We start from the raw sequence: 21,625 nt of genomic DNA on the forward strand, positions 1-21,625 counted from the left end.
GTTCGGACATTCGCAGGAGGAATGTTGTGCGGTCGACTTACGATGCAGCAGGGCTACCTCCGAAACTAAAACGCGCGTTCACTTCTCGCTCGGAGTCGGTAAAGTCGTTGGTATTTAAACGTGATGCGCGCACGTCTAAAGAGGATGGCGAGAAATCGGCCAAAAATATTCCCGTCCCTAGTGCGGTGATGATTATACATTGAGACTTTCAAAGGTTCACACTCAGCCCGGGTCTGGTTCCCTGCAGCGACTTCAGCTGGTTCTTTCCATCCGGACTGAACCGATTCCCCAACAGCCTTAGGGAGATTGAAGAACAAAGAGGAAGGAAACAGCATGACTCAGCAGGGTCACGAACAGGGGACTGGGGTTAATATTTCAACAACAATTTACAGACAGATATCACCAGAAAGCCCCTCGGATCCACTGATTACATTAAACATCAATACAAACACTCACCAGATCCGCTCCAGACTCGTGAGGGTCAGTATGAGGCGGCGGAGAGCAGGGACAGATCGGTCTGTGAGAGAGTTGATCCCAGGTCCAGCTCCATGAGTGATCGGTTTGAACTGAGAGCGGAGACGAGATCCTCTGTGCAAGAATCTGTGAGACGGTTCCACGAGAACCTGGAGATGAGTGAGAGTGAGAGTGAAGACAAAGAGAGACAGAAGGCGGTGTAAATATTCCACTGTTTATCAGAGCACCATTACTGATGATATTAATCATCAGTGTCAGACACCCAGTGATTGTAAACACAATCTCTCACGGTCTGGTACTTACAGCAGTTTCTGTATTTTACAATCGCGTTCCCTCAGAGCCGCAGACACCAGTTTCACTCCTGAATCTTCCAATTTATTATCACTCAGGTTCAGTTCCGTCAGTGAGCGGTTTGTACTAAGAGCAGAGGCGAGATCCTCGCTGCAAGAATAGGTGAGACCGACGTTGTACAGCCTGGAGACCAGAGAGAGTGAGGGGGAAGGACACAAGGAGACAGATGGACGGTGCAAATCCCCAGTGTTTATCAGTAACACAATTACTGATCACATTAATATTCAGTGTGAGGCACCCAGTGACTGTAAACACAACCTCTGACAGTCTGGTACCTACCTCAGCTTCTGTACTTTACAGCCCGGGTCCCTCAGAGCCACAGACAGCAGTTTCAGTCCTGAATCTCCCAGGTTATTGCTCCCCAGTCTAAACGGAGACAGAGTGAGAAAACATTTGATTCAAACGCGGGGGCCGATATAACAGATATAACTCAGGTATTACAGAAGCACTTGGGGAAATTCATAATTCAGACATAATTATTCCCAGTCAGAGCTCAGCTCCCGATTATTCACCGAATGTCAGTAATTTCTTTAATAAAGTGCAGTCGTTACTTCGCCTGTGAACTCTCTTCATTCAGTCTCATTCCCTGAGAACTGAGTAAATGTATTCCCTGTGTGTGCGAGACCGAGCGAGCGAGACTGTGCGGAGTAAGAGGTGAAGTCACCCACTGGTCGGGGGGTAGAAAGGACGGTCACCAACATGTGTGGTTGAGAGTGGGCGATACCGGGGTCTGCAGCAAACTACAGCTGAGAAAAGGGAGAAGAGGATATATTGATGTCGAAAATAATCACATCGGGGGAGGGGGTCGGTAGGTCCCACAGAGGGTGAGGTAGTGCCGGGGGGTGGGGGGTAGAATTCTACGGGGGAAGAGTCCCGCGGGGGGGGGGGGCGGGGGAAGAAAGTCCTGTGGATGGCTGAGAATAGAGGGGAGATCACGGGGGGAAGAGAGTTCCACAGGGGGGTTACAGAGTCCACAGAGGGCAACATTCCCACAGAGGTAGTGGGACAGAGAGTCTAAGGAGGAAGAGTCAGAGAGAGTCACACAGAGTGGGAGAGTGTAGCGTCGAACGGAGAGAGAGAATCCCACAGAGGCGTGGAAGAGTGTCACAGGAATGACAAGAGTCCCAAAGCGGGGAAAGAGTCCCCGGGCAAAATAATCACAGAGTTCCGGGGCAGAGTATCTAAGGGGGGGGGGGGGGGGGGATAAAGGGAATCTCACAGAGGCGGTAGAGTGTCACAATGGGGCGGGCGGTCGTAGCGCAGTGGGGAAGAGTCGCACTGAGGTGGGAGAGAGTCACAGAGTCGGAGAGAGTCACACAGATGGGTCGAGCGTCACACAAAAGCAAAACAAATTGGGAAATTGATAAAATTAGACATATAGACAGATTAACAGTTACCTCAACTCCTGACATTTGTGTAGTCCGGGTCCCAGCCGCTGGAGTCCTTCACATTGAATGTAGCAGCGATCCAGATCGAGGTGTTTAATTGCATCACAGAGCCCAATGACATGAGACAGGACCGCGCAGTCAATCGGAGTCAGTCGCAGTCCATTAAATGAAAGTGCTTCCAGAGACCCCAGTGTGGCCTCAGCCAGTCCACGATTCTGAGACTCAAACAGGTAGTGCAATGTGTTCAGGAGGTTCCTTTTGCGATCTTCACTGTCTGTGTTTCCACTCTGGCGTTTAACCTCCTCCTTCACCCAGTCAAACACTCGGCAGGTTGTTTGATGAGAAAATGGACCAAGGAGCTCTTCCAGGCCCTGAGCTGACCCTGGGGATGAGAGACCAGCAACAAAACGGAGAAATACCTCAAATCGACCATCTGTAGTGCTGTGGGCTTCACTGAGGAGTTTCAGGATATCCCCGGGATCTGGAGTCAGGAATCGTGCGAGTGCGGCTACAAATTCTTGGATGGTGAGGTGTGGGAATGTGTACACCACGCTCCGGGCAGAATCCTCTCTCTCCAAAAGTTCCATCAGGAACCCGGACAGGAACTGGGAAGGCTGTATATTGTACTTGATCAAATCTCCATCTGTAAACACAATCTTCTTCTGGGACACTCCTGTGAAGGCCATCTGACCAACCCTCAGTAACACATCACGGGGGCTTTCAATCTCACGGCCGTGGTTTTTCAGCATGTTGTAAATATAGTAGGAATATAGTTGGGTGATGGTCTTGGGAACTTGCTGCGGTTCCCTATCTCTTTTTGTGAAGAAGGGGCCCAGTGCCAGACCGAGGATCCAGCAGTAGGAGGGGTTGTAGCTCATGGTGTACAGGATCTCGTTCTCTTTCACGTGTTTGAAAACAGCTGCTGCCACCGTCTGATCTTCAAATAACCTATTGAAATATTCCTTCCGTTCCTCACCAACAAATCCCAGGATTTCAGCCCAGACACTGATCTCCGCCTTTTCCAATAAATGTAACGCAGTGGGGCGGGTGGTTACGAGCACTGAACACCCTGGAAGTAGTTTGTGCTGGATTAAATTGTACACAATGTCAGATACTTCACACCACCACCCGGGATCTGGGCACATGTGCTGAGGTTCTGTGTCTCTCCGACTGTCAGAAAAATCGATTGTGTGCTTGAATTCATCCAGACCATCGAATGTAAACAGCAATCCCTCTGGGTTCTTCCAGACCTCTTCCAGGATATTCCCAAAGTAAGGATACTGATCTAGAATCAGTTCTTTCAGGGTTGTTCTGCAGTTAATGGAGTTTAAATCCCGGAATTTGAAACTGAAGACAAACTGGAAGTGTTGGAATATTTTCCCCGTGGCCCAGTCATAAACAATCTTTTGCACCATGGTTGTTTTTCCGATCCCCGGAACTCCGGCCACTGCTGCCGAACTCCCAGATTCGGATTTACTCCGGGAAAAGTTGCTGTGGAACAATTTATCAATCCGAACTTTTTTCATCTCTCCCCGGAGATGTTTCTCTGTCCACTTTTCATGGTCCAGGCCTCTTGCCAGCAGCTCATGCTCCACAAGTCTTCTATGTCGAACAGTAGATATGACCGTGAGCTCAGTGTACCGATCAACCAGATGGAAAAACTGAACCTTCTCCCTCATCAGGATCGTGTTCTGTTTCATTGTTTCGGTTTGTACCCGCAGAGTCTCCCTGTGTTTTTGTTGAACATCTTCCATGCAAGGAAATGAAGAAGCAGTTTTTAATGTTAATACAATTTATTTAGGTCTATTTTACTGGTCTCTTATCTCAGATTGGGACAAGATTGGATGGGGCATTTTGATTGGCACGGACCAACTGAGCCGTATGGTCTGTTTCCCCGCTGCATATGAACTCTATTAGCTCTATAAGAATGAGTAGATTTCCAGTGTACTCGTGATCGGTTTCTTCCCCGTGTTTCTCACCCCATAAAACGGCCCCTCTCTGCCTCCTCACTTCATCTGATTCTGGTACTCCAATGAATGTTTTTTGCCTGGAGATTCAATAATTATTTTGCCTTCCAGTTCGATTCCAACCTCTCTCATTCGGTAAAATAACCCGAACTGCATATCTGCTGTCGGTTTTCCTCGCTGGACAATTTTGTATTAGTGACTTATCTTTTCATGCCAAATCTTACTACATTAATACCTTTGCTATCAATGTCGTAATTTGATTCTAAATCTTCCCACGTCATGGGTTTATGATCTCCACTCTTCTTCCGTTAATATAAACTGAGAAAATTGCAATTCTCCAAGTTTTGAGAGAGAGAGAGAGAGAGAGAGAGAGAGAGAGAGAGAGAGAGAGAGAGAGAGGGAGGGAGGGAGGGAGGGAGGGAGGGAGAGGGAGGGAGGGAGGGAGGGAGGGAGGGAGGGAGGGAGGGAGGGAGGGAGAGAGAGAGAGAGAGAGAGAGAGAGAGAGAGAGAGAGAGAGAGAGAGAGAGAGAGAGAGAGAGAACAAATAATTGGAAAACCGGTAAGAGGCAATAGATCTGCACACAGTTGTTGGCATGCAGAAATGAAGTGGGTTAAATTAAATGTTAATAGAGATATCTATGATGACGGACTAGAGCAATTAATTACGAGGTGAGATTTTAATGAAGCGTCGTTTCATCATTGTTTATTAAGGGACCAGGACCACTGGTCGTTTTCCGAGCACGAGGGGTGGTTTGAACTGGAAACCTCAAGCCTGATCAGCTGTTTATCAGTTCATAATCAAATTCCGATAAATAAATTATAGAACAGCTGAAGAAGTACCGTGAACTTATCTATGAAATAAGATCAGTTATAACAGGAAATCGAAGGAGAGTGTTAGATGATATTGCAGATGATGTGCCACTTCTCCAGTAGATTTTATCAGCAAGAAGAATGTTGTATCGGAGAAGTGGGGCTAGATTTTTCAGTATGGACATTGTAAGCGATGAATGTTAAATTTACATTTCACCCAAAATATATTTGCAGTCGTTACGTTCAGGAAAGACTTGGGTTTGGAGCGTGGTGCTGTAGATATGATGTGAATGCAAGTTAAGTAAGTTTAAGTGCAAAAGAATTTCTTCTCAGACATCGTGGGGAGGTCATTCCACCTTCTGGTTCTATTGCATTTGACCTAAAACTTATTCATTCTTATATGTCCATCAATTTTGCCTTTTACGTATTTTACCACTTACCGACACGAAGAGATAATTTAGACCAGACACCTAACCCATTGGAACTCTTTGAGAGTTTGGAAAACTGGAGCGAAGACCATGACATTACTGGAAGAAAAACCAACCCCACACAAACACCACTGCAGGGCAAGAATGAACCATGGTCCTTGAAGCTGTTGGGATACAGAGCCGCTGTGGCGACCAAATGTCCACTAGGTGGAAATTTACTGCTGCATAAGTGGGTTAAAGCAAAGATGGCGTGGACAAACTGAACTTGGCATGATGGTGCCAAACCTATTTTTTATATTTGTCAAGTCCGCTTCCGATCTCCAAAAGCCAAAGCAACAAAGAGGGGAAACACAAATACTCCACGACAAAAATTATGCGAGATACAAAGTGCAACATTGCATATTGACAAATAAGAGAATGAATACAAGTTGAGTAGGATTATTAGAGTCAAGGGGATAAACACCTAAAATTACATTTGAAAAGGGGAAATTAAGAATAACTGCGTCTTGAAAACGGAGGACAGTCATAGTTTAATAGCAAATAAGGAAATGAAGAGTTTTAACAGCAATTTGCAACCGGAAGAAGACGACTCCTTGGTTAATTTTCAACAATGAGTCTTGCCAGGAATAGTATGTGCAGATTAACAGCAGATTAACAGCAGTGGGGCGGCACGGTAGTGTAGCGGTTAGCGCGGCGCTATTACAGCGCCAGCGATCGGGGTGCGATTCCCGTCGCTGTCTGTAAGGAGTTTGTACGTTCTCCCCGTGTGTCTGCGTGGGTTTCCTCCGGGTGCTCCGGTTTTCTCCCACATTCTAAAGACGTACGGGTAGGTTAATATGGGGGTTTAAAATGGGCGGCGCGGACTCGTTGGGCCGGAAAGGGCCTGTTACCATGCTGAAAATAAAATTTTAAAAAACTTAAAATAAAATTGAAAATGTAAAAAAAATAAAAAATTAGATGTACACTATGGATTGAAATACAATTCAAAGAACATTCTGGATGCAGTAAAACTTCCATCAGATTGTACAATTTGACATGTCAGCACTTTGGAACTGAAATATAAGCGGGGGGAGGTGATGCACACAGCCCGAAGTCTCCAATCAAACACCTATCAGCGCCTCTCAACTTGGTCAAATTAGAACACAAGTTAGGAACCTGGCGCAATTATCTGAAATGGCAACAAAATTCGTAAACATGGCAAACATATGTGGGTGATTTTTACATTGACTCCCAGGCGGCATTCTGCCAAGTTTCTCCTGAGACACAGACAATGAAAAAGAGGTTTGTAGAGTTGAAATTAATTGATTCAGCTCAGGATAACAAACATTGGGAGAAATGGGAACACACAGTGGAGCAGCTAACAGAACGGAGGCTACGCAGCTCCAGCGACCCAAGCCCGAGCCTAACCCACCATGTCGTCTACATGAAGTGTGCACATTCTCTCCTTGTCACCGCGTGGGTTTGCTCCAATTTCCCTCCAAATCCCAAAGACGTGAATGTTGTTCGTTACGTGACACTGTAAGTTGCCCCTAATGTGTAGAGGTTGGAATTCAATGGGGGAATGCTCTGTGCGCCAGAGTAGACTCGATAATCCGAAACCCTTCTAGGTCGGAAGTAAACACATAAGCATATAATAATTGGTGTCTGAATTGTGGTTTCAAATTCTAACCTTCTTAAGATGTTGGTTGGTGGCGGCCTGCTATTAGATACATTGGACACAAGGGATTTGTATCAAGTTATCTTGGAGGAGTAAGGGCGGTAGGAAACTTCAATGAAGACGCACACGGGCAAAACGGCAGTAGATAAGAGTAATGTGTAGAAAAGCCAAATTTGCCCGCTCTGGGAGGAAGAACAGAACTGTAGATATTTTGTGAACATCTGGGAGACTCCGAAAGATTCTAAAGAAATTTGTTTTCTATTCTGCACAAGTTACATCAAGTTATTATGAACTATTGGCCCTGTCTACGCTGCATTGTCCTGTACTGAAATTCGGTGGAAGGATTCATAGGCCTGTCCGTTAATATAGTTTTATTGAGACAAAGCTGCGCGAAGTTAATCTACTTATAGGAGAAGTATAACATTGACGAAGAGGCTGCGCTACTGTGCAACATCTGAACGCATTAACTTAAAATGTGGTTGTGTATTGCTAGTGTACTCTCCCAACTGTTCGAAAGTTCAGCATGAGCAAAGTCCCGAGGTGCCGAATATTCGAATATTCACTTTATATAGAGACAGAAAGATTCAGCAGAGAGGTGGCAAATTAGTTTAATTAGCGTTCGCACATCGATCTCCTTTACCCTGCATCAGTAAACAATCCATATAACCCTGTCTTCTCTTCTCCTTCGCTCGCTTACTCAGTTACCACAAGCAAACATTATGATTCTCGGAACACAAAATTATGTCGTATCTTACCTTTCAGGTGAGCAGGTAATTTGATAAATCTTGGATCACCTTCAAATGTTCGTCCAGGTGGGAACCTGTTGAAGCGTGACGGAAATCAGATCTGTGTGAAATTCTAATAAACGGCGCAAAATTAGATGGAAAATTAAATCGGGACGCGATTTTACCGTACCAGATTCCAGTATTTCTGTTAGTAGTTCGTCTAATTTTAGGTAAGATGTGCTGCATTTTCACAAAAGATTGCCACAGCAACCTTTGAGCACCGGAGTCTTTTTCCATCACCAGGCGGAGGAGAAGTTTCGCAGCTTCTGCCCGTTTTCCCCTTCTCTGTGAGTCAATGATATCCTGGAAAGATAACGATAAGAATTGTGAGCAGTAAAGCGAAAGACTCCCAAACGATAATGACAAAACAACGTATTCACTGACGAGATTGCCCACGGGTTACCAAACAGGGTCTGAGGAAAATACTTACTTCACATTTTTAATTTACACAATGTTTTGTATCTTTGTATTGTGCCCAGGAATCATGGAGGGAATGGCAAACCGAACCTATCAGTTTAAGAAGATTCGGGAAAACAAAACCTGGCGAATTTGAGATGAATGTGAGAAGCAAGGGTTCGGTGAATTGAAAGGGAACGCAGGAAATAGGGCCCGGTGAGATTTTTGTAAAATAAAAGTTACACTGCAGATCCGCAATATACCTTTATTTAATTTTCTTTACAGGTTATACGATTTAGCACGTTTTTGGTCAACCCACTGATTAAAGGGAGCCTGGTGAATTTAAAAGCAGCACGAGTAACGGGGCCCCGATGAGCTTAACAGGAGCGCAGTGACGGGTTCTCGGTGAGTTTAAATGCAGCGCGGTAAACGGGGCCCTGTTAGGTTTAAAGGGAGACATCGAAACAGGGCTCCGATTATGATTAGAGTGAATATAATATGAAACACAGCTGATATAAAAAACACTTGACAATTCCTTTCGCATTCAACAGCACGGGAAAAGTCAAACTCGACGGGAATATACTCATTCAGTTGCCGACACTAAAGAATATCTTGGATGCCGAACCATCACGATTTACGAAGGATATGATACTGGATTACTGGAGTTTTCGTACATTGAAAATCTGTTGGACTTTTGTCTTCCTCTCTCTTTTATTTCCCAGCATGAAACACAAATTATTGTCGACGATGCAAATCCTCTCCAAACTTACAAGCACATCTCACGAGTTCGTGTTTACATTGAGAGCAATGTCGGACCGATTGACCTCAGCCAGATTTAACAATGACAGAAAGTGCATGGGGCCACCAGCATAAAGTTACTCCTCACGCCGCATGAGTCTGTATGTATTGTTGGTCAGTTTTGAGAAAAATAGTAACTCTCAAAATGACGAAGCTATCTGTCTGAGGTCCACTACGATGTTGTAACGAGGCCCAATGAGCGCTTGAGGAACAGCATTTCATCTTCTGCCTGTACTATTTGCAGTCCTTAGGGATCAATATCGAACTTTCTAACCAAAGATAACTCACTCCTTATTCTGTCTACAACCGAATCCAACGCTTCTGCTCATCATTGAAGTGTTTTGACTACGTTCTAATATTTTATATTTGTACAGTCTGCCTGCTGGGCATACACAACATATTGCAACTTCAGCGATTCTTGATCTGATGACAGCTGCGATTTACCTACTATATTTATTCATCTGGTCATCCAATCAGAGTTGTTCTTTTGTTCCTCTCCCAACATATCCTCATCTTAACTCTAGCCTATTTCTGTACTTCCCAGTACTGATAAAGGGTCCGCCCACGAATCATTACTGGTTTATATATTCACGGATGTTGCCTGAACTGCTAATTCTTTCAAGCACGTATTTCTGTTTTGATATCAAAACTGAAGTTATAAGTGCCACTAACTTTGAGATGTAAACTAAGGAGAGTAAAACATTTTATCCTTGGCAGTAACCTTTTAGGATAATGAGGAATTGGAACAGGAATTGGCCACGCACTCGTGTTTCCTGCTTCAACATTAAATAATTGATTATTTGATCCAGGTTTCAAAGCCATTTTTCCGTCTATTCCCTGGAAACTCTGTCACTGGTCTCTCGTTTCCTCGGTCCCACCAGAACGTTAGCATTCGATTTCCGTCCACCCTGAGTTCTATTCGAACTTTTTTTCTCGACGCTCTGAACGAAAACAGGAAGATTGGCCTGAATATATTGCCTCCCTGTACCATGTATTTCAGAATCAACACAGGTTCTGTCTGTCAATTTCTACGTTACTTCTGTTTTCACTCTGTCAGACAGCATAACTCGAATATACGTACGGTTTATTTAGCGTTATGCGATGTTCGGCTCAAATCATCGAAGTAATCGAACCCACCTGGTATTCATGTCCACTCAAACACCTTTCGCAGGTCAAAAGGAAACTTATTTTGTCCGCGGCTTCCACGGTCACCTCCTCAAGTCGTTCGCGGAAATAATCTGTCAGTTGAAACAGTTGTTCATCGTCCGACTTTGTTAAGAGCTCAGTGAATGTGGACCTTGGGTCTGTAAACAAAATTGGGGAGGAATACCGAATACGTTATCAACTTTCTACCCGGGCTGTTACGTTACTCAATCCATTCAAAAAACGGAAAATTCATTTGCAGCATGTGTTGGTCCTTCTCGCCTTCCCTTACCGCCCGTGTAACCGTCAAAATACACGTTTTGACCTGGGGACCTATTGTCCTGACGACTATTGAAGGAGATAATATGCTATGACCAGGTGATCACCTCTGCATTGTTTAGCAGAGACTTTGTCCAGACCTCTTTCCATTACCTGACATTAATTTTGAATTGACAAGTTCTTTGTGAACTGTTCCTTCTGCCTCCTTTAATCCCTTTAAGCAATCTTGGCTGAGCTATCTTCAGGTCCAGTGTCTTTTCCTCGGCTGCTCATTATTCCGTGGTATAATCTTGATCAAAGTCCCGGCATCCTCGTCAGCGGTGCCTTGATTTGCACTTCGATCAATACTCTTTTCAAGAGAGACGAAGTACAATATATCTCCCCAAAGTTACTCTTTCTGTTCCAGCTCCATTTCCCCATTCGCCTGCAAAACTCAAATGAAATTTCTATTTCTGTCCTACTTTTTAAGCTTGAAAATGTGAGTATTGCCTCAACATTGCCTCCGCTGAAAGAGCTGCGAATCTCAAACTGTTCTACATCACACTCATTGTAAAGACGCGCCTTGAAATCTAATATTTGACCAGGATTCAATCACCTTCTGTTATCTTCAAATAATCCCACTAAAACATCTTGTCTGATAAGATTTCGCAGTGTAATGTTTTACTACCGTAAGCAGACTATACATCTTCAAAATTTTCCTGTCCCCGTTCCAGCGATCAGGACGCGTTCCTTACACTGATGTTCACGACAGGTCTCTGTCCTTTAAATCCCACCGTTGTGAACATATTTGGCGGGTCTAGTAAAGATATGTTTACTAGACATATCTTGTCTAGTATGTCAAGCCCTTTACTGTAGACATAGGCACCTTGTATATTGCTGGTTTTCCAGTTACATCTGCATTGTCTTGTAGATAGATACAAAATAATACAAGGAACTGTTCTTTTAACCCATCCAACTACACCTGCTCCACCTTCCTCCCTTCATTCTGACACAACGGAGGCAAACGACCAGTTTTTACATGTTCAGAGAACTCTATTAGATGCTCTAGTCACTCAATCTTTTCTGTCAAAAATGGTGAATCTGTTCCCACACCCCTTCGACACGTCACTGCTGCCGAGCATGCACTGAGGCAATTGTTGATCTGAACAAGTTTACTTTCCTGCCTGTTCCCTGTGACTCTCAGCTCCCCTGTCGTCCAAACATTCCATTCCAGGACATCAGAGATGTCCTCCTTTTTCAGGAACTGGGGTTTCCCTTCCACCTTCATCAATGCTGCCCTTACTCGCATCTCCTCCATTTCCCGCACATCTTCCCTCACCCATCGTCCCTCCCCCACCCCACCCTCGACAATAACAGGGACATGGTTCCCTTTGCCCTCACCTACCACCCACGAGCCTTCGCATCCAACACATCATTCTCCTCAACTTCCGCCACCTCCAACGGGATTCTACCACTAGGCCCATCTTCCCCTCCACCCCTCTCTCCTCTTTCCGAAGGGACCGCTCTCTCCGCGACTCTGCGTCTCGTCCCTCCCCACTGATCACCCTCCCTGCGCTTATGCTGCAACCTCACCAAGTGCTACACATGTCCATACACCTCCTCCCTCACCGCCATTCAGGGCCCCAGGACAATTCTTCCAGGTGAGGCAGCGCTTCATCTGTGAATCCGAAGGTGTCATTTATTGCATCCCGTGCTCCCGGTGCGGCCTTCCTACATCGATGAAACCGACGCAGATTGGGTGACCGCTTCGTCGAGCACCTTCGCTCCGTCCGCCGCAAAAGCAAGGATCTCCCGGTGGCAACCCACTTCAATTCCAGATCCCACTCCATACTTATATGTCTATACATGGCCTCCTCTACTGCCACGTTTGAGACCAGACCTAGGTTGGAGGAACAACTCCTCATATTTCGCCTTGGGAGATTCCAACCTGATGGCCTCACCATCGATTTCTCCACCTTAAGGTAACCCCTCCCTCCTCCCCTTTTAGTCTTCTCTGTCCTTCCTTCCCACTCCTTTGTCTTCCCTTATTCCTGTGGCCCATCCCCTTCTCTTTCTCATTTCTCTGCCCTAGTGACCTGCCCATTTATTCCCCATCTCCTTCCCTTAATATTCCATGGCCCACTGCCCTCTCCTACCGGATTCCTCCTTGTTCAGCCCGTTGCGTCTTCTACCTATCACCTCTCAGCTTCATACACCTCCCCCATCCCTCACCTACCTACCTTATCCCTCTCACCTTGACTTGCTTATCACCTGAACTCACCTATCGCCTGCTGCGTGTGCTCCTCCCCCTCCTCCGTCTTTCTTATTCTGGCGTCTGCCCTCTAAATTTCCGGTCCTGAGGAAGGGTCTCGGCCAGAAACGTCGACTGGTTATTTCTCTCCATGGGTGGTTCCTGAACTGCTGAGTTCATCCCAGCACTTCTTGTGTATTGCTCCATGTTCCGGCATCTGCATAATCTCTTGTGTCAAACATATTACTTGTCGATATCAAATATATTGAATGACTTTTCCTCTATCACGGCTTTCCAAAGGTTTACAATCCTCCGAAGGAAGAAGTTCCTCTTCATTTCTATCCTAAATGAGAGATATATTTTTATCTGTGTCAGTTATGTTGCAGATTCTTCCACCAGGAAGGAAACGTATCTGTCTCCAGCTTGTCAAGCCTCCAGAAACTTATTGTCTCAGTTACAACACCTAATTCTTCTGAACAACGAGGATAGCCTCAACATGCTCTGCATTTCTGCAGAAACTGTGTGCCTGCGATGCTGCTGCAAGAAAGAATTTAATTGCACCTGTATCTGTGCACATGATATTAAACCCGAGTTGATTTGTCTTTAACGATTGACCTTTATACGAGGAATTGGTCCCAAGAACCTTCTCTTTTGCACAGCGTGCAATTCAAATAAAATGTTCAGCCTCCCATTGCCTTGATTCCTATGCTCCCCAGAAATATCCACACAGTGAGCAACGTTCAGTTGGTTACTATCATGTCTATTAGTCCCAGTTTGGCACCTCAGCAATATGCAGTGGAAAGTTCCTTCTTGAACCGTTCAGGACTATTCCAGCTTTTTTCAAAAACTTGTCCATCTTATATTTGTGTTTCTGATTCCAGAGAAACTATTTACGCTGCAGATTTCTATGACTGCGATCTTCCAACACGGCGGTGGAGGGTGAAAGTTACTGCTTCTGTTCCCTGGCTGTCAACATATCAGAAGATCTATCCTGGGCGCAGCACATAGATGCAACCATGAACAAGGCGCTCCGTCGACTCTGCATACTTAGAAGTTTAAGCAGATTCGGCATGTCTCCAAAGACACTGACAAACCGCTGCTGATGCACAGTGGAAAGCATCCTGACTGGTTGCATCGCGGCCTTGTATGGATACTCCAATCTACAGCACCGCAAGAGACAACAGTGAGTAGTGGTCTAATCCAGTTTCATCATTGGTGCAGTTCTCCCACGATCGAGGACATCAACAAGAGGCGATATCTCAGGAAGGCGACATCCATCATCAGGGACCCCCACCATCCGGCCAATGTCCTCTTCTCGATGCTGCCATCAGGCAGGAGGTACAGACGCCTGAAGACACACACCTCAAGGTTCAACAACAGCTTCTTTCCCACTGGCATCAGTTCTTGAACTGAACGTTAAACCCCTAACGCTATATCGCACTATATTTCTTTTCTCTCTCTCTCTCTCTCTCTCTCTCTCTACTTACGTGTCGTTACGTTTATTTTAGTGTGTTGTATATAATTGATGTTAATTTAAGTTTATATTAACTTATATTTGTCATGTTTTGCAATGTACTGTGCAGCTGTTCCAAAACGCTCGTTCTCATGGCATCCATACCCTGTGCACGTATGTCTGTGACAATGAACTTGAACTTGAGGGTTGTTTCTGTTTCTCCGCGATCTCCTCAGTCCACTGTGGGTGGTCTCCTGCTCCGTGGTCCATGCTTTTGCTCGTGACGAGCACCCTCGGGCTGATCGACAATTTACCTCACCGTCTCCAATACCAGGGAACTGCAGGGAATCTCACCTGTTCACTAAAACGATGCTCCCCTGGGCCGTCCGTTCCCTTCACTCTATCTAATGTTTCACTGTCCACTGCCTATTCTGTGAGATGCAGATTGTTTGAAGATATTTGAAGCCCACATCATGGCTCTCATAACTTTATGTAGAAGTGTACAAAGTACCTGTCTCCATTTGTGCTTCAGTAATTGCTGGTTCTTCCCTCAGTTTGGAACTTCAACTACCATTTGAAACGGATCGAGATTCTGATGCTCTGTGAAAAAAAGTATGAATGTGAAACATTACGCAATAAGGAAGAAACAGGTATGATATAAAATCCCTCTTCGATTACCAATGCCACTTTCATTTAGACATGGAGCCGAGAAGATCAGGAATGTAACAGTTTGCATCCAGCCAGTCCGTGACAGAAACAGAAGTCTCTTTCATCTCCACAGCTAATTTCAGATCACATTCAGTTGACCGCTACGGATTGACAATTGATTTATCACCTTAGTTTACCCTGAGTTATCACTCATTTTGTCATTTAACTTTTCCGGACACTCCATACTAAAGCAAGCCTCACGAGTAGACGGGTATACACAGGTTATTTTCCATTGAGAGGAGGAGGCTGAGAGTTAAACTTACGAGAACGGGAGATTGAGTGGGTAGAATAAATCATTTCCCTGTTGCAGAAATATCTAAAGAGCATTTACTGTTTAAATTAAGGGTTGGAAGTTCAGAATTGAAATTGGAATATGTTTATTATTGTCACACGTACCGTGGTACAGTGGAAATACTTGTATTGCATACGATTCGTACAGATCAATCCATTACACAGTGCATTAAGGTAGCAGAGTGCAGAATAAAGTCTGACAGCTACAGAGAAAGTGACGTGCAGGCAGCCAATAAGGTGCAAGGCTATAACGAGGTAGATTGTGAGGTCAAGATTCCCTCTTATCGTACAAGCAGACCGTTTAATTTTCTTATTACAGTGGGATAGAAGATGTCCTTGAGCCTGATGGTCCGTTCCTTGAGCCTGATGGTCCTGCTTTCAAGGTTTTGAATCTTCTGCCCAATGGGAGGGGGCAGAAGAGAGAATGTACGGGGTGGGTGGGGTATTTGATTATGCTGGTTGCTTGACCAAGGCAGCGAGAAATATAGAGTCTATGGACGTTTTCGTGATGTAATGAACTGTGTCCGCAACTCTCTGCAGTTTTTTGCGGTCATGGGCAGAGCAGTTGCCAAACCAAGCGTGATGCATCCAGAGAGGTGCATTGATAAAAGTTGGTGAGGGTTAACGGGGACATGTAAAGTTTCGTCAGCGTCCTGAAAAATTAGAGGCGCTAGTGAGTCTCCCTGGCTGCGGCGTCTATGTGATTGGACCAGAACAGGATATTGGTGATGTAACACCCGGGAACTTGAAACTCTCAACCCTCTCGACATATTCATCCACAGAGTGGCAGGAATGTGTAAAGCAAGCCTGACTGTACTCGATGCAGTTATTTTCACATTTACAGATTATGTCGAAGAGCACAAAAATCGTCGAGGCATAAAGACTGCCGATAAAGTGCTGGCAAATGGGATACGTACTTGCTTGGTTGCATGATCCAGGTTCTGTTCTCTATTATCCTTTTGCCGTTCTCGATCGACTCCTTCTCTGCATTTTAAAACCTTTGACATTTCCTTGCTCTGATGATGGGTTATTGACCCGTAAAGTTAAGGTCTGTTTTACTCGATCCACAGACATTTCCCGACCTGTTAAACGTTTCTGTTTTAATTCCCATTTCCGCTTTTTCTAGGATTTTTTTTTTTTTGCCATTTTCCGTTTCTGTAGAGAATGGTAAATTCCCTAAAGCGCAGAACGTGTTATTTAATTTGATGTAAAGCTTATAAGAATAGTTAACGAATAATTTGTCTTGCTTTCCAGGTTTATTCTGCGTCCAGTAAAAACGAAGGAATATAATAAAGACGATAGGCACAGTTTGCTCACGAAAACTTAGTGGATCACCAACAGTGTGAACGAGTGAGTGCATCTCTGGTTACTGTAACCCCTGCTTCTATTGTTACGGATTAGGTTGCTATTTGGTGAATGTCCCATTATGACATAGTACAGTAGTGTGTGTGTGTGTGTGTGTGTGTGTGTGTGTGTGGCGTCATTACTACAACAGCAAGATAACAACGTGCTGACGTTTATTGTTCAGTCAGAAAAGAGTGAGAGTGAGAGAGACACTGCCTGCTGGTCTCTGTATCCATGGATGAAAAACAATAACTGTGTCTGTCACTACAATCCAGGTATAGATTTGTGGGGTAATCAAGTGAGTCCACTTTGTCGTTAACCTGTAGAGGGAAACAGGTATTTCTGTGGACGGCCACGTCTCGAATGCCTTTCGGGGTAGCAGCTACTTCGGAAGAAAGCAGTGGAGATCATCAGTGACTGAGGTGTCGTATGGGTTCCATCGTGGAACATTTGGATTTCGTAATTTCTCTCTATTCTCGCTCTACATTTTCTCTTCAGTGAATGGTGGTTTTGCAAAAGCCTTTGCCCACGTTTCATCTTATGACTTGCTGAACTTAACTTTGAGAACTATTCCTGGACTTGGAGTTTGGGAATTTGCCACACACACAGTTTGAGTTTAGTTTTTGGGGTTAATAGAAACATAGAAAACCCGCAGCACAATTCAGGTCCTTCGGCCTACAAAGCTGTGCCGAACATGCCCCTACCCTAGAAATTACTAGGCTTACCCATAGCCCTCTACTTTTTCTCAGCTCCATGTACCTATCCAACAGTCTCTTAAAAGACCCTATCGTATCCGCCTCCACCACTGTTTTCGGCAGCCCGTTCCACGCACTCACCCACTCTTTGAGTAAAAACTTACCCTGACATCTCCTTTATACCTACTCCCCAACACCTTAAATTTGTGTCCTCTTGTGGCCACCATTTCAGTCCTGGAGATAAGCCTCTGACTATCCACCCGATAAATGCCTCTCATCATCCCATATACTTCTATCAGGTATCTCACATTTTTACTTTTCTTATTATCATAAGTGGTTATTAATAAGATAATTTCTAACACTTATACATGATTCGGTGTGTTTCTTTTGTTGGTGGTACGTGACATTATGCCGGTGCCTGCATGATCTTCTTCTCCCCCTTCCTGCACCCGTATTTCATGCGCTTTTTCACTATGATATTACGTCCTGTCGACCAATTTCCTGAACATCCCCGGGTTCCTAACAAAAACATATCTCATTCTCCATTTGTTCCTTGCGCTATGGCTCCTTTCTCAGGTTCAGCCACTCCTTCTTATCCTTGTGTAGTTTCTCACGGATTAAATCAATGCTTGAGTAAGAACCAAGCACTAATTGTCTCGAATTCTCTCCCTAATGCCAGGAAGTGATCAATTGAATGCTTCAAACCTTCCTTCCTCGGTCTACATCTTATTGAGAATTCTGATCCTACTTGCTACAAACCCTAGACACGTTGGATTGCTTTTGTTACATTTAACGTATTGTTTCTATCTGCTGCCAACATAACACCGTAACATAATTACGGCATTTTCCTCCGTAATTTTAACCATAAATATCTTCCAACATATTTCTGGCGGTTGGATTTTTTGTTTACTGAACTAACACTGTGTTTCGTTTCGTGGCTTTACAGCGTTTTACTACTTTCTTTGCGGTACTTATATTGACGTTAACGATCTTTACATATTGTTTCATTACATCGGCAATACTAACTCAACGAGACAGATCAGGAAATATCTTAAATAGTTAAATTATTTTGCTATTCGTTGTGGCAAACAATCTTGACACTGAGACAGAAACAACGCGGAGGAGCATAAGTGTGGCATTGTTTTACATGGCCCGAAGAGGGTGGTAGGTGTACATTCACACATTTTGTGGACGGTAGAACAAGACAGACCAGCACATAATGCAATACATGCGATATCGATTTGGCACACAACCGCAACTTGCTAAAACTTTGCAATTTATTGGTATGGGGGAAAATGCCAATTTTATCAATGGCGGCCGAACTCGTGAAAGAAAATCAAGAACAGCAGTGAGAAGGAAAACTTTAAACTTCAGGGAGACGTAGATGGTCTGGTCAGGTGAGCAGAGAAGGGCAAATGTAATTGAACCCCAAACAATCTACGTGGTCCATTTGAAGAAATACAACATTTGGTAGTTGCAAAAACGTATTGAGGGTGACAGAACAGGGACTTCGTAGGGTGTGACCATAAAATTTAACACTTAACTGAGGTGAGTAAAGAGGCCCAACGGAGTTTCTCTTTATGAACTAAGGCAAAATAGATAAGAGCAGGAAGATTGTACTGGAATTATATATCACACCGGGTACTGCCCTTTTCACCCCATTACAGCATTACTTCTTCGGGAAGGGTAAGAGGAAAGTCATGAAGCACGACGGAAAACCTGTATGCATGACATAAGATTGGATAAAGTTGGGATATTTGTTTGGAACAGTGCAGGCTGAAGGCAGGCTTGAGGCTTTAAAATACGAGAAGCCAGAAACATAGCAGGATGTAAAAATGACATTGCTCGATGGCCAAAGTGCATAAAGCAGAAATTTAGTGTAAATTGGCAGAAAAGTTAGAGAGGTGATGGGGATTTTTTTTCACTCCCGGTCGCGAGGAGGTTGTAACATGAAAAAGTGGTACCGGCAGAAATAGTCATTGCATTTACATAGCACTTAGATGAATCCATCAAGACCAGAGATTTCAAGAGCAGTGGACAAAGTCATAAAAACGGGAATACTAGATGCTTCTTTCGAATGGCCTGCGGCGTGAGTTTCTGTAATTCTATGATTGTTGCATTTTCCTCAAAGATGCCTCGGAATCATTAATGTAGTTGTAGACTTGTCTCTGCTGAAATATATTGTTCCAACTCTGTCCATAATTATGTAATAATCGAGAAACGTTTCAAACTATGTTTTCCGCCAGCAGACAGAATGTTAGCATGTGAGACTGCATCTGAACACATTGTTCGCTCAATAAAACGCAGCATTTGAAAAGTTCGTTCAAACTCTTAACTCATACATACATTTTGATACAATAGATTGATAATATTATTGAACTATTCCACACCAAAGAAAAACAGCGCAGCGAGAGCTCCCCAAAATATTCTGAAGTTAGTCAGTATATTCAGTTACCTCACCTGGTGCGAAGGTTCCCGAGGTTATTTTCACAATGTCTGAGCGTGTCCGAGTTGCGGAGTTTGAAGGTAAAAGTGCGCACCACGGGTAACGATCAGTTCCACCTCACTGCAATAAATTCCACCTTCGGTACACTTCTGCTCTACGCCCTGATGCACGACTGATCCTTAAAGGCATTCGAATTAAATGTCTGTGTTTCTCTACTAAGAAAACAAGGATTTTTTGTTTGGCATTGTGCATCATAGTGGGTTGACCAATGCATTGTGCATTCAAAAGAGAGTGTGTGTGAGAGAGAGAATTCGAGAGAGAATTCTCTGCCTGCTAACGAGATTATATCAGCATCATGACTCCAAAGGGCATCCGTGAACTGCTGTCGAATGCAGTTTTCCATCCTCCGTTTGGTGTTTCCTCCTATCATAAAACTTATGATTACCAGTCCATAAAACCAAGATGCAACGAGGGCAAAGATTGCTGATTGCTGCAAGTTTATTAGACCCAACCGAACAAAGGGCACTGCGCGTTGTGTTAACATATAAGGATTGTTCAAGTTTCATTTTTGAATTAATGAAGAAACTGAACAGTCTACTATTTGCACATGACTATAAATCCAGCATTTCAGATTGAGAGTGCCGCCAAAAATCCAAAGGGCATGGACGCTTGGTCAGAACATTTATAGAAGAAAAGGCGTACGTTAAATCAACTGTAAAATCTGAATTTTTGGAACACAATTATGCGATCACATGTTTACTACCAAAATGAAGCGAAATTGTTTATCTGTCAGTGAGCTTCTGGAAATATCTTCTTCAAAGACGGTGGAAATACTATTTGAACGTTTTTTTTTTTGCCATCGAGGACTGTAATTCCTGATCGGCAAGGGGAGAGAGTTCCCGGGGTTGGCGGACATATTGAATTGAGATCAATTCACTCATTTGCTTAGTAAATGCAAAATCTGACTCGATGGAGCGAATGGCCTTCTGCTGCTCCTATTGAATGTTCTTACATCAATACCTTCCTTTGAATGTAGTCCCGAACTTTGTATGCTTGGGGTGAAATTGATGCACGATGCAGCCCAGAAAAATCAGCAGAGGGGCAGTGAATACTCTGTGCTGCGAAGCCTGTCATATAGCTCCATTTCATAATCCAATTGACACATTACATGCCTTCAGATTTCCCTGATGCAAGCAAGATCAGTATTAATCACAAGCAAAGCATATTCAAATACAATTTCCAGTTGCAGACATAGTGTTGGCGTGCCACATTACATCTGAATGATTTGCTCTTTCAATAAAACTGAGCAATAGGTAATCTCTTAAAGGAGGTTTTCTTGCTGGAACATTTTAGTATAATTGTTTCCTAATATTACTGAACTACTTCACCAAAGAAAACAAACGCGAAGTGAGAGTTTGCTTGCGAAAATACGCTGAAATTAGTCAACATATTCCGTGCTCTTACCTTGTGGTAAAACTCCCGATTGTGGCTTCGGGGAGCCGATGACAGCATTATGGCTTTTTAAAGGTAAATGATGGCATTGTGTGTAAGGATGAGCTCCACATTACTGCACTAAACCCGACCTTCAGTCTCATCTTTACACTCGTCTCCACCCTGCTGGGGGGTGGGGGGAGAGAGACAGACAGACAGACAGATAGACATACAGACAGACAGACAGACAGACAGACAGAGATGGACAGCGAGAGACAACGAGACAGAGAGACAGAGAGATGGAGAGATAAAGAGATAGCGCACGCTAGAAAGAGAAAGAGAGAGGGGAGGGACAGAGAGAAAGAGAGACGACAGACCGACAGAGAGAGAGGGGAGAGATGGAGAGAGAGAGACAGCGAGACAGAGACAGAGAGACAGAACGAGAGAGATAGAGAGAGACATGGAGAAAGAGATACCGCACGGGAGGGAGGGAGAGAGAGAGAGAAAGAGAGGGGGGGGGAGAGAGAGAGAGAGAGGAGAGAGAGAGAGAG

General features: G+C 44.2%; 1 protein-coding gene across 1 annotated transcript; it reads right to left on the reverse strand.

Moving 5' to 3' along the window:
- Positions 1–208: 208 nt before the first annotated feature.
- On the reverse strand, positions 209–21,155 carry LOC127578519 (NACHT, LRR and PYD domains-containing protein 3-like). The gene is given in 11 exon segments (XM_052030659.1): positions 209–296; positions 457–535; positions 538–623; positions 778–948; positions 1,105–1,191; positions 2,223–2,758; positions 2,909–3,161; positions 7,991–8,163; positions 10,192–10,358; positions 20,812–20,827; positions 21,108–21,155. Coding segments are annotated over 11 exon segments (1,704 nt in total).
- Positions 21,156–21,625: the final 470 nt, after the last annotated feature.

This window comes from Pristis pectinata, chromosome 15 (genome assembly GCF_009764475.1).
Source record: "Pristis pectinata isolate sPriPec2 chromosome 15, sPriPec2.1.pri, whole genome shotgun sequence".
NCBI lineage: Eukaryota > Metazoa > Chordata > Chondrichthyes > Rhinopristiformes > Pristidae > Pristis > Pristis pectinata.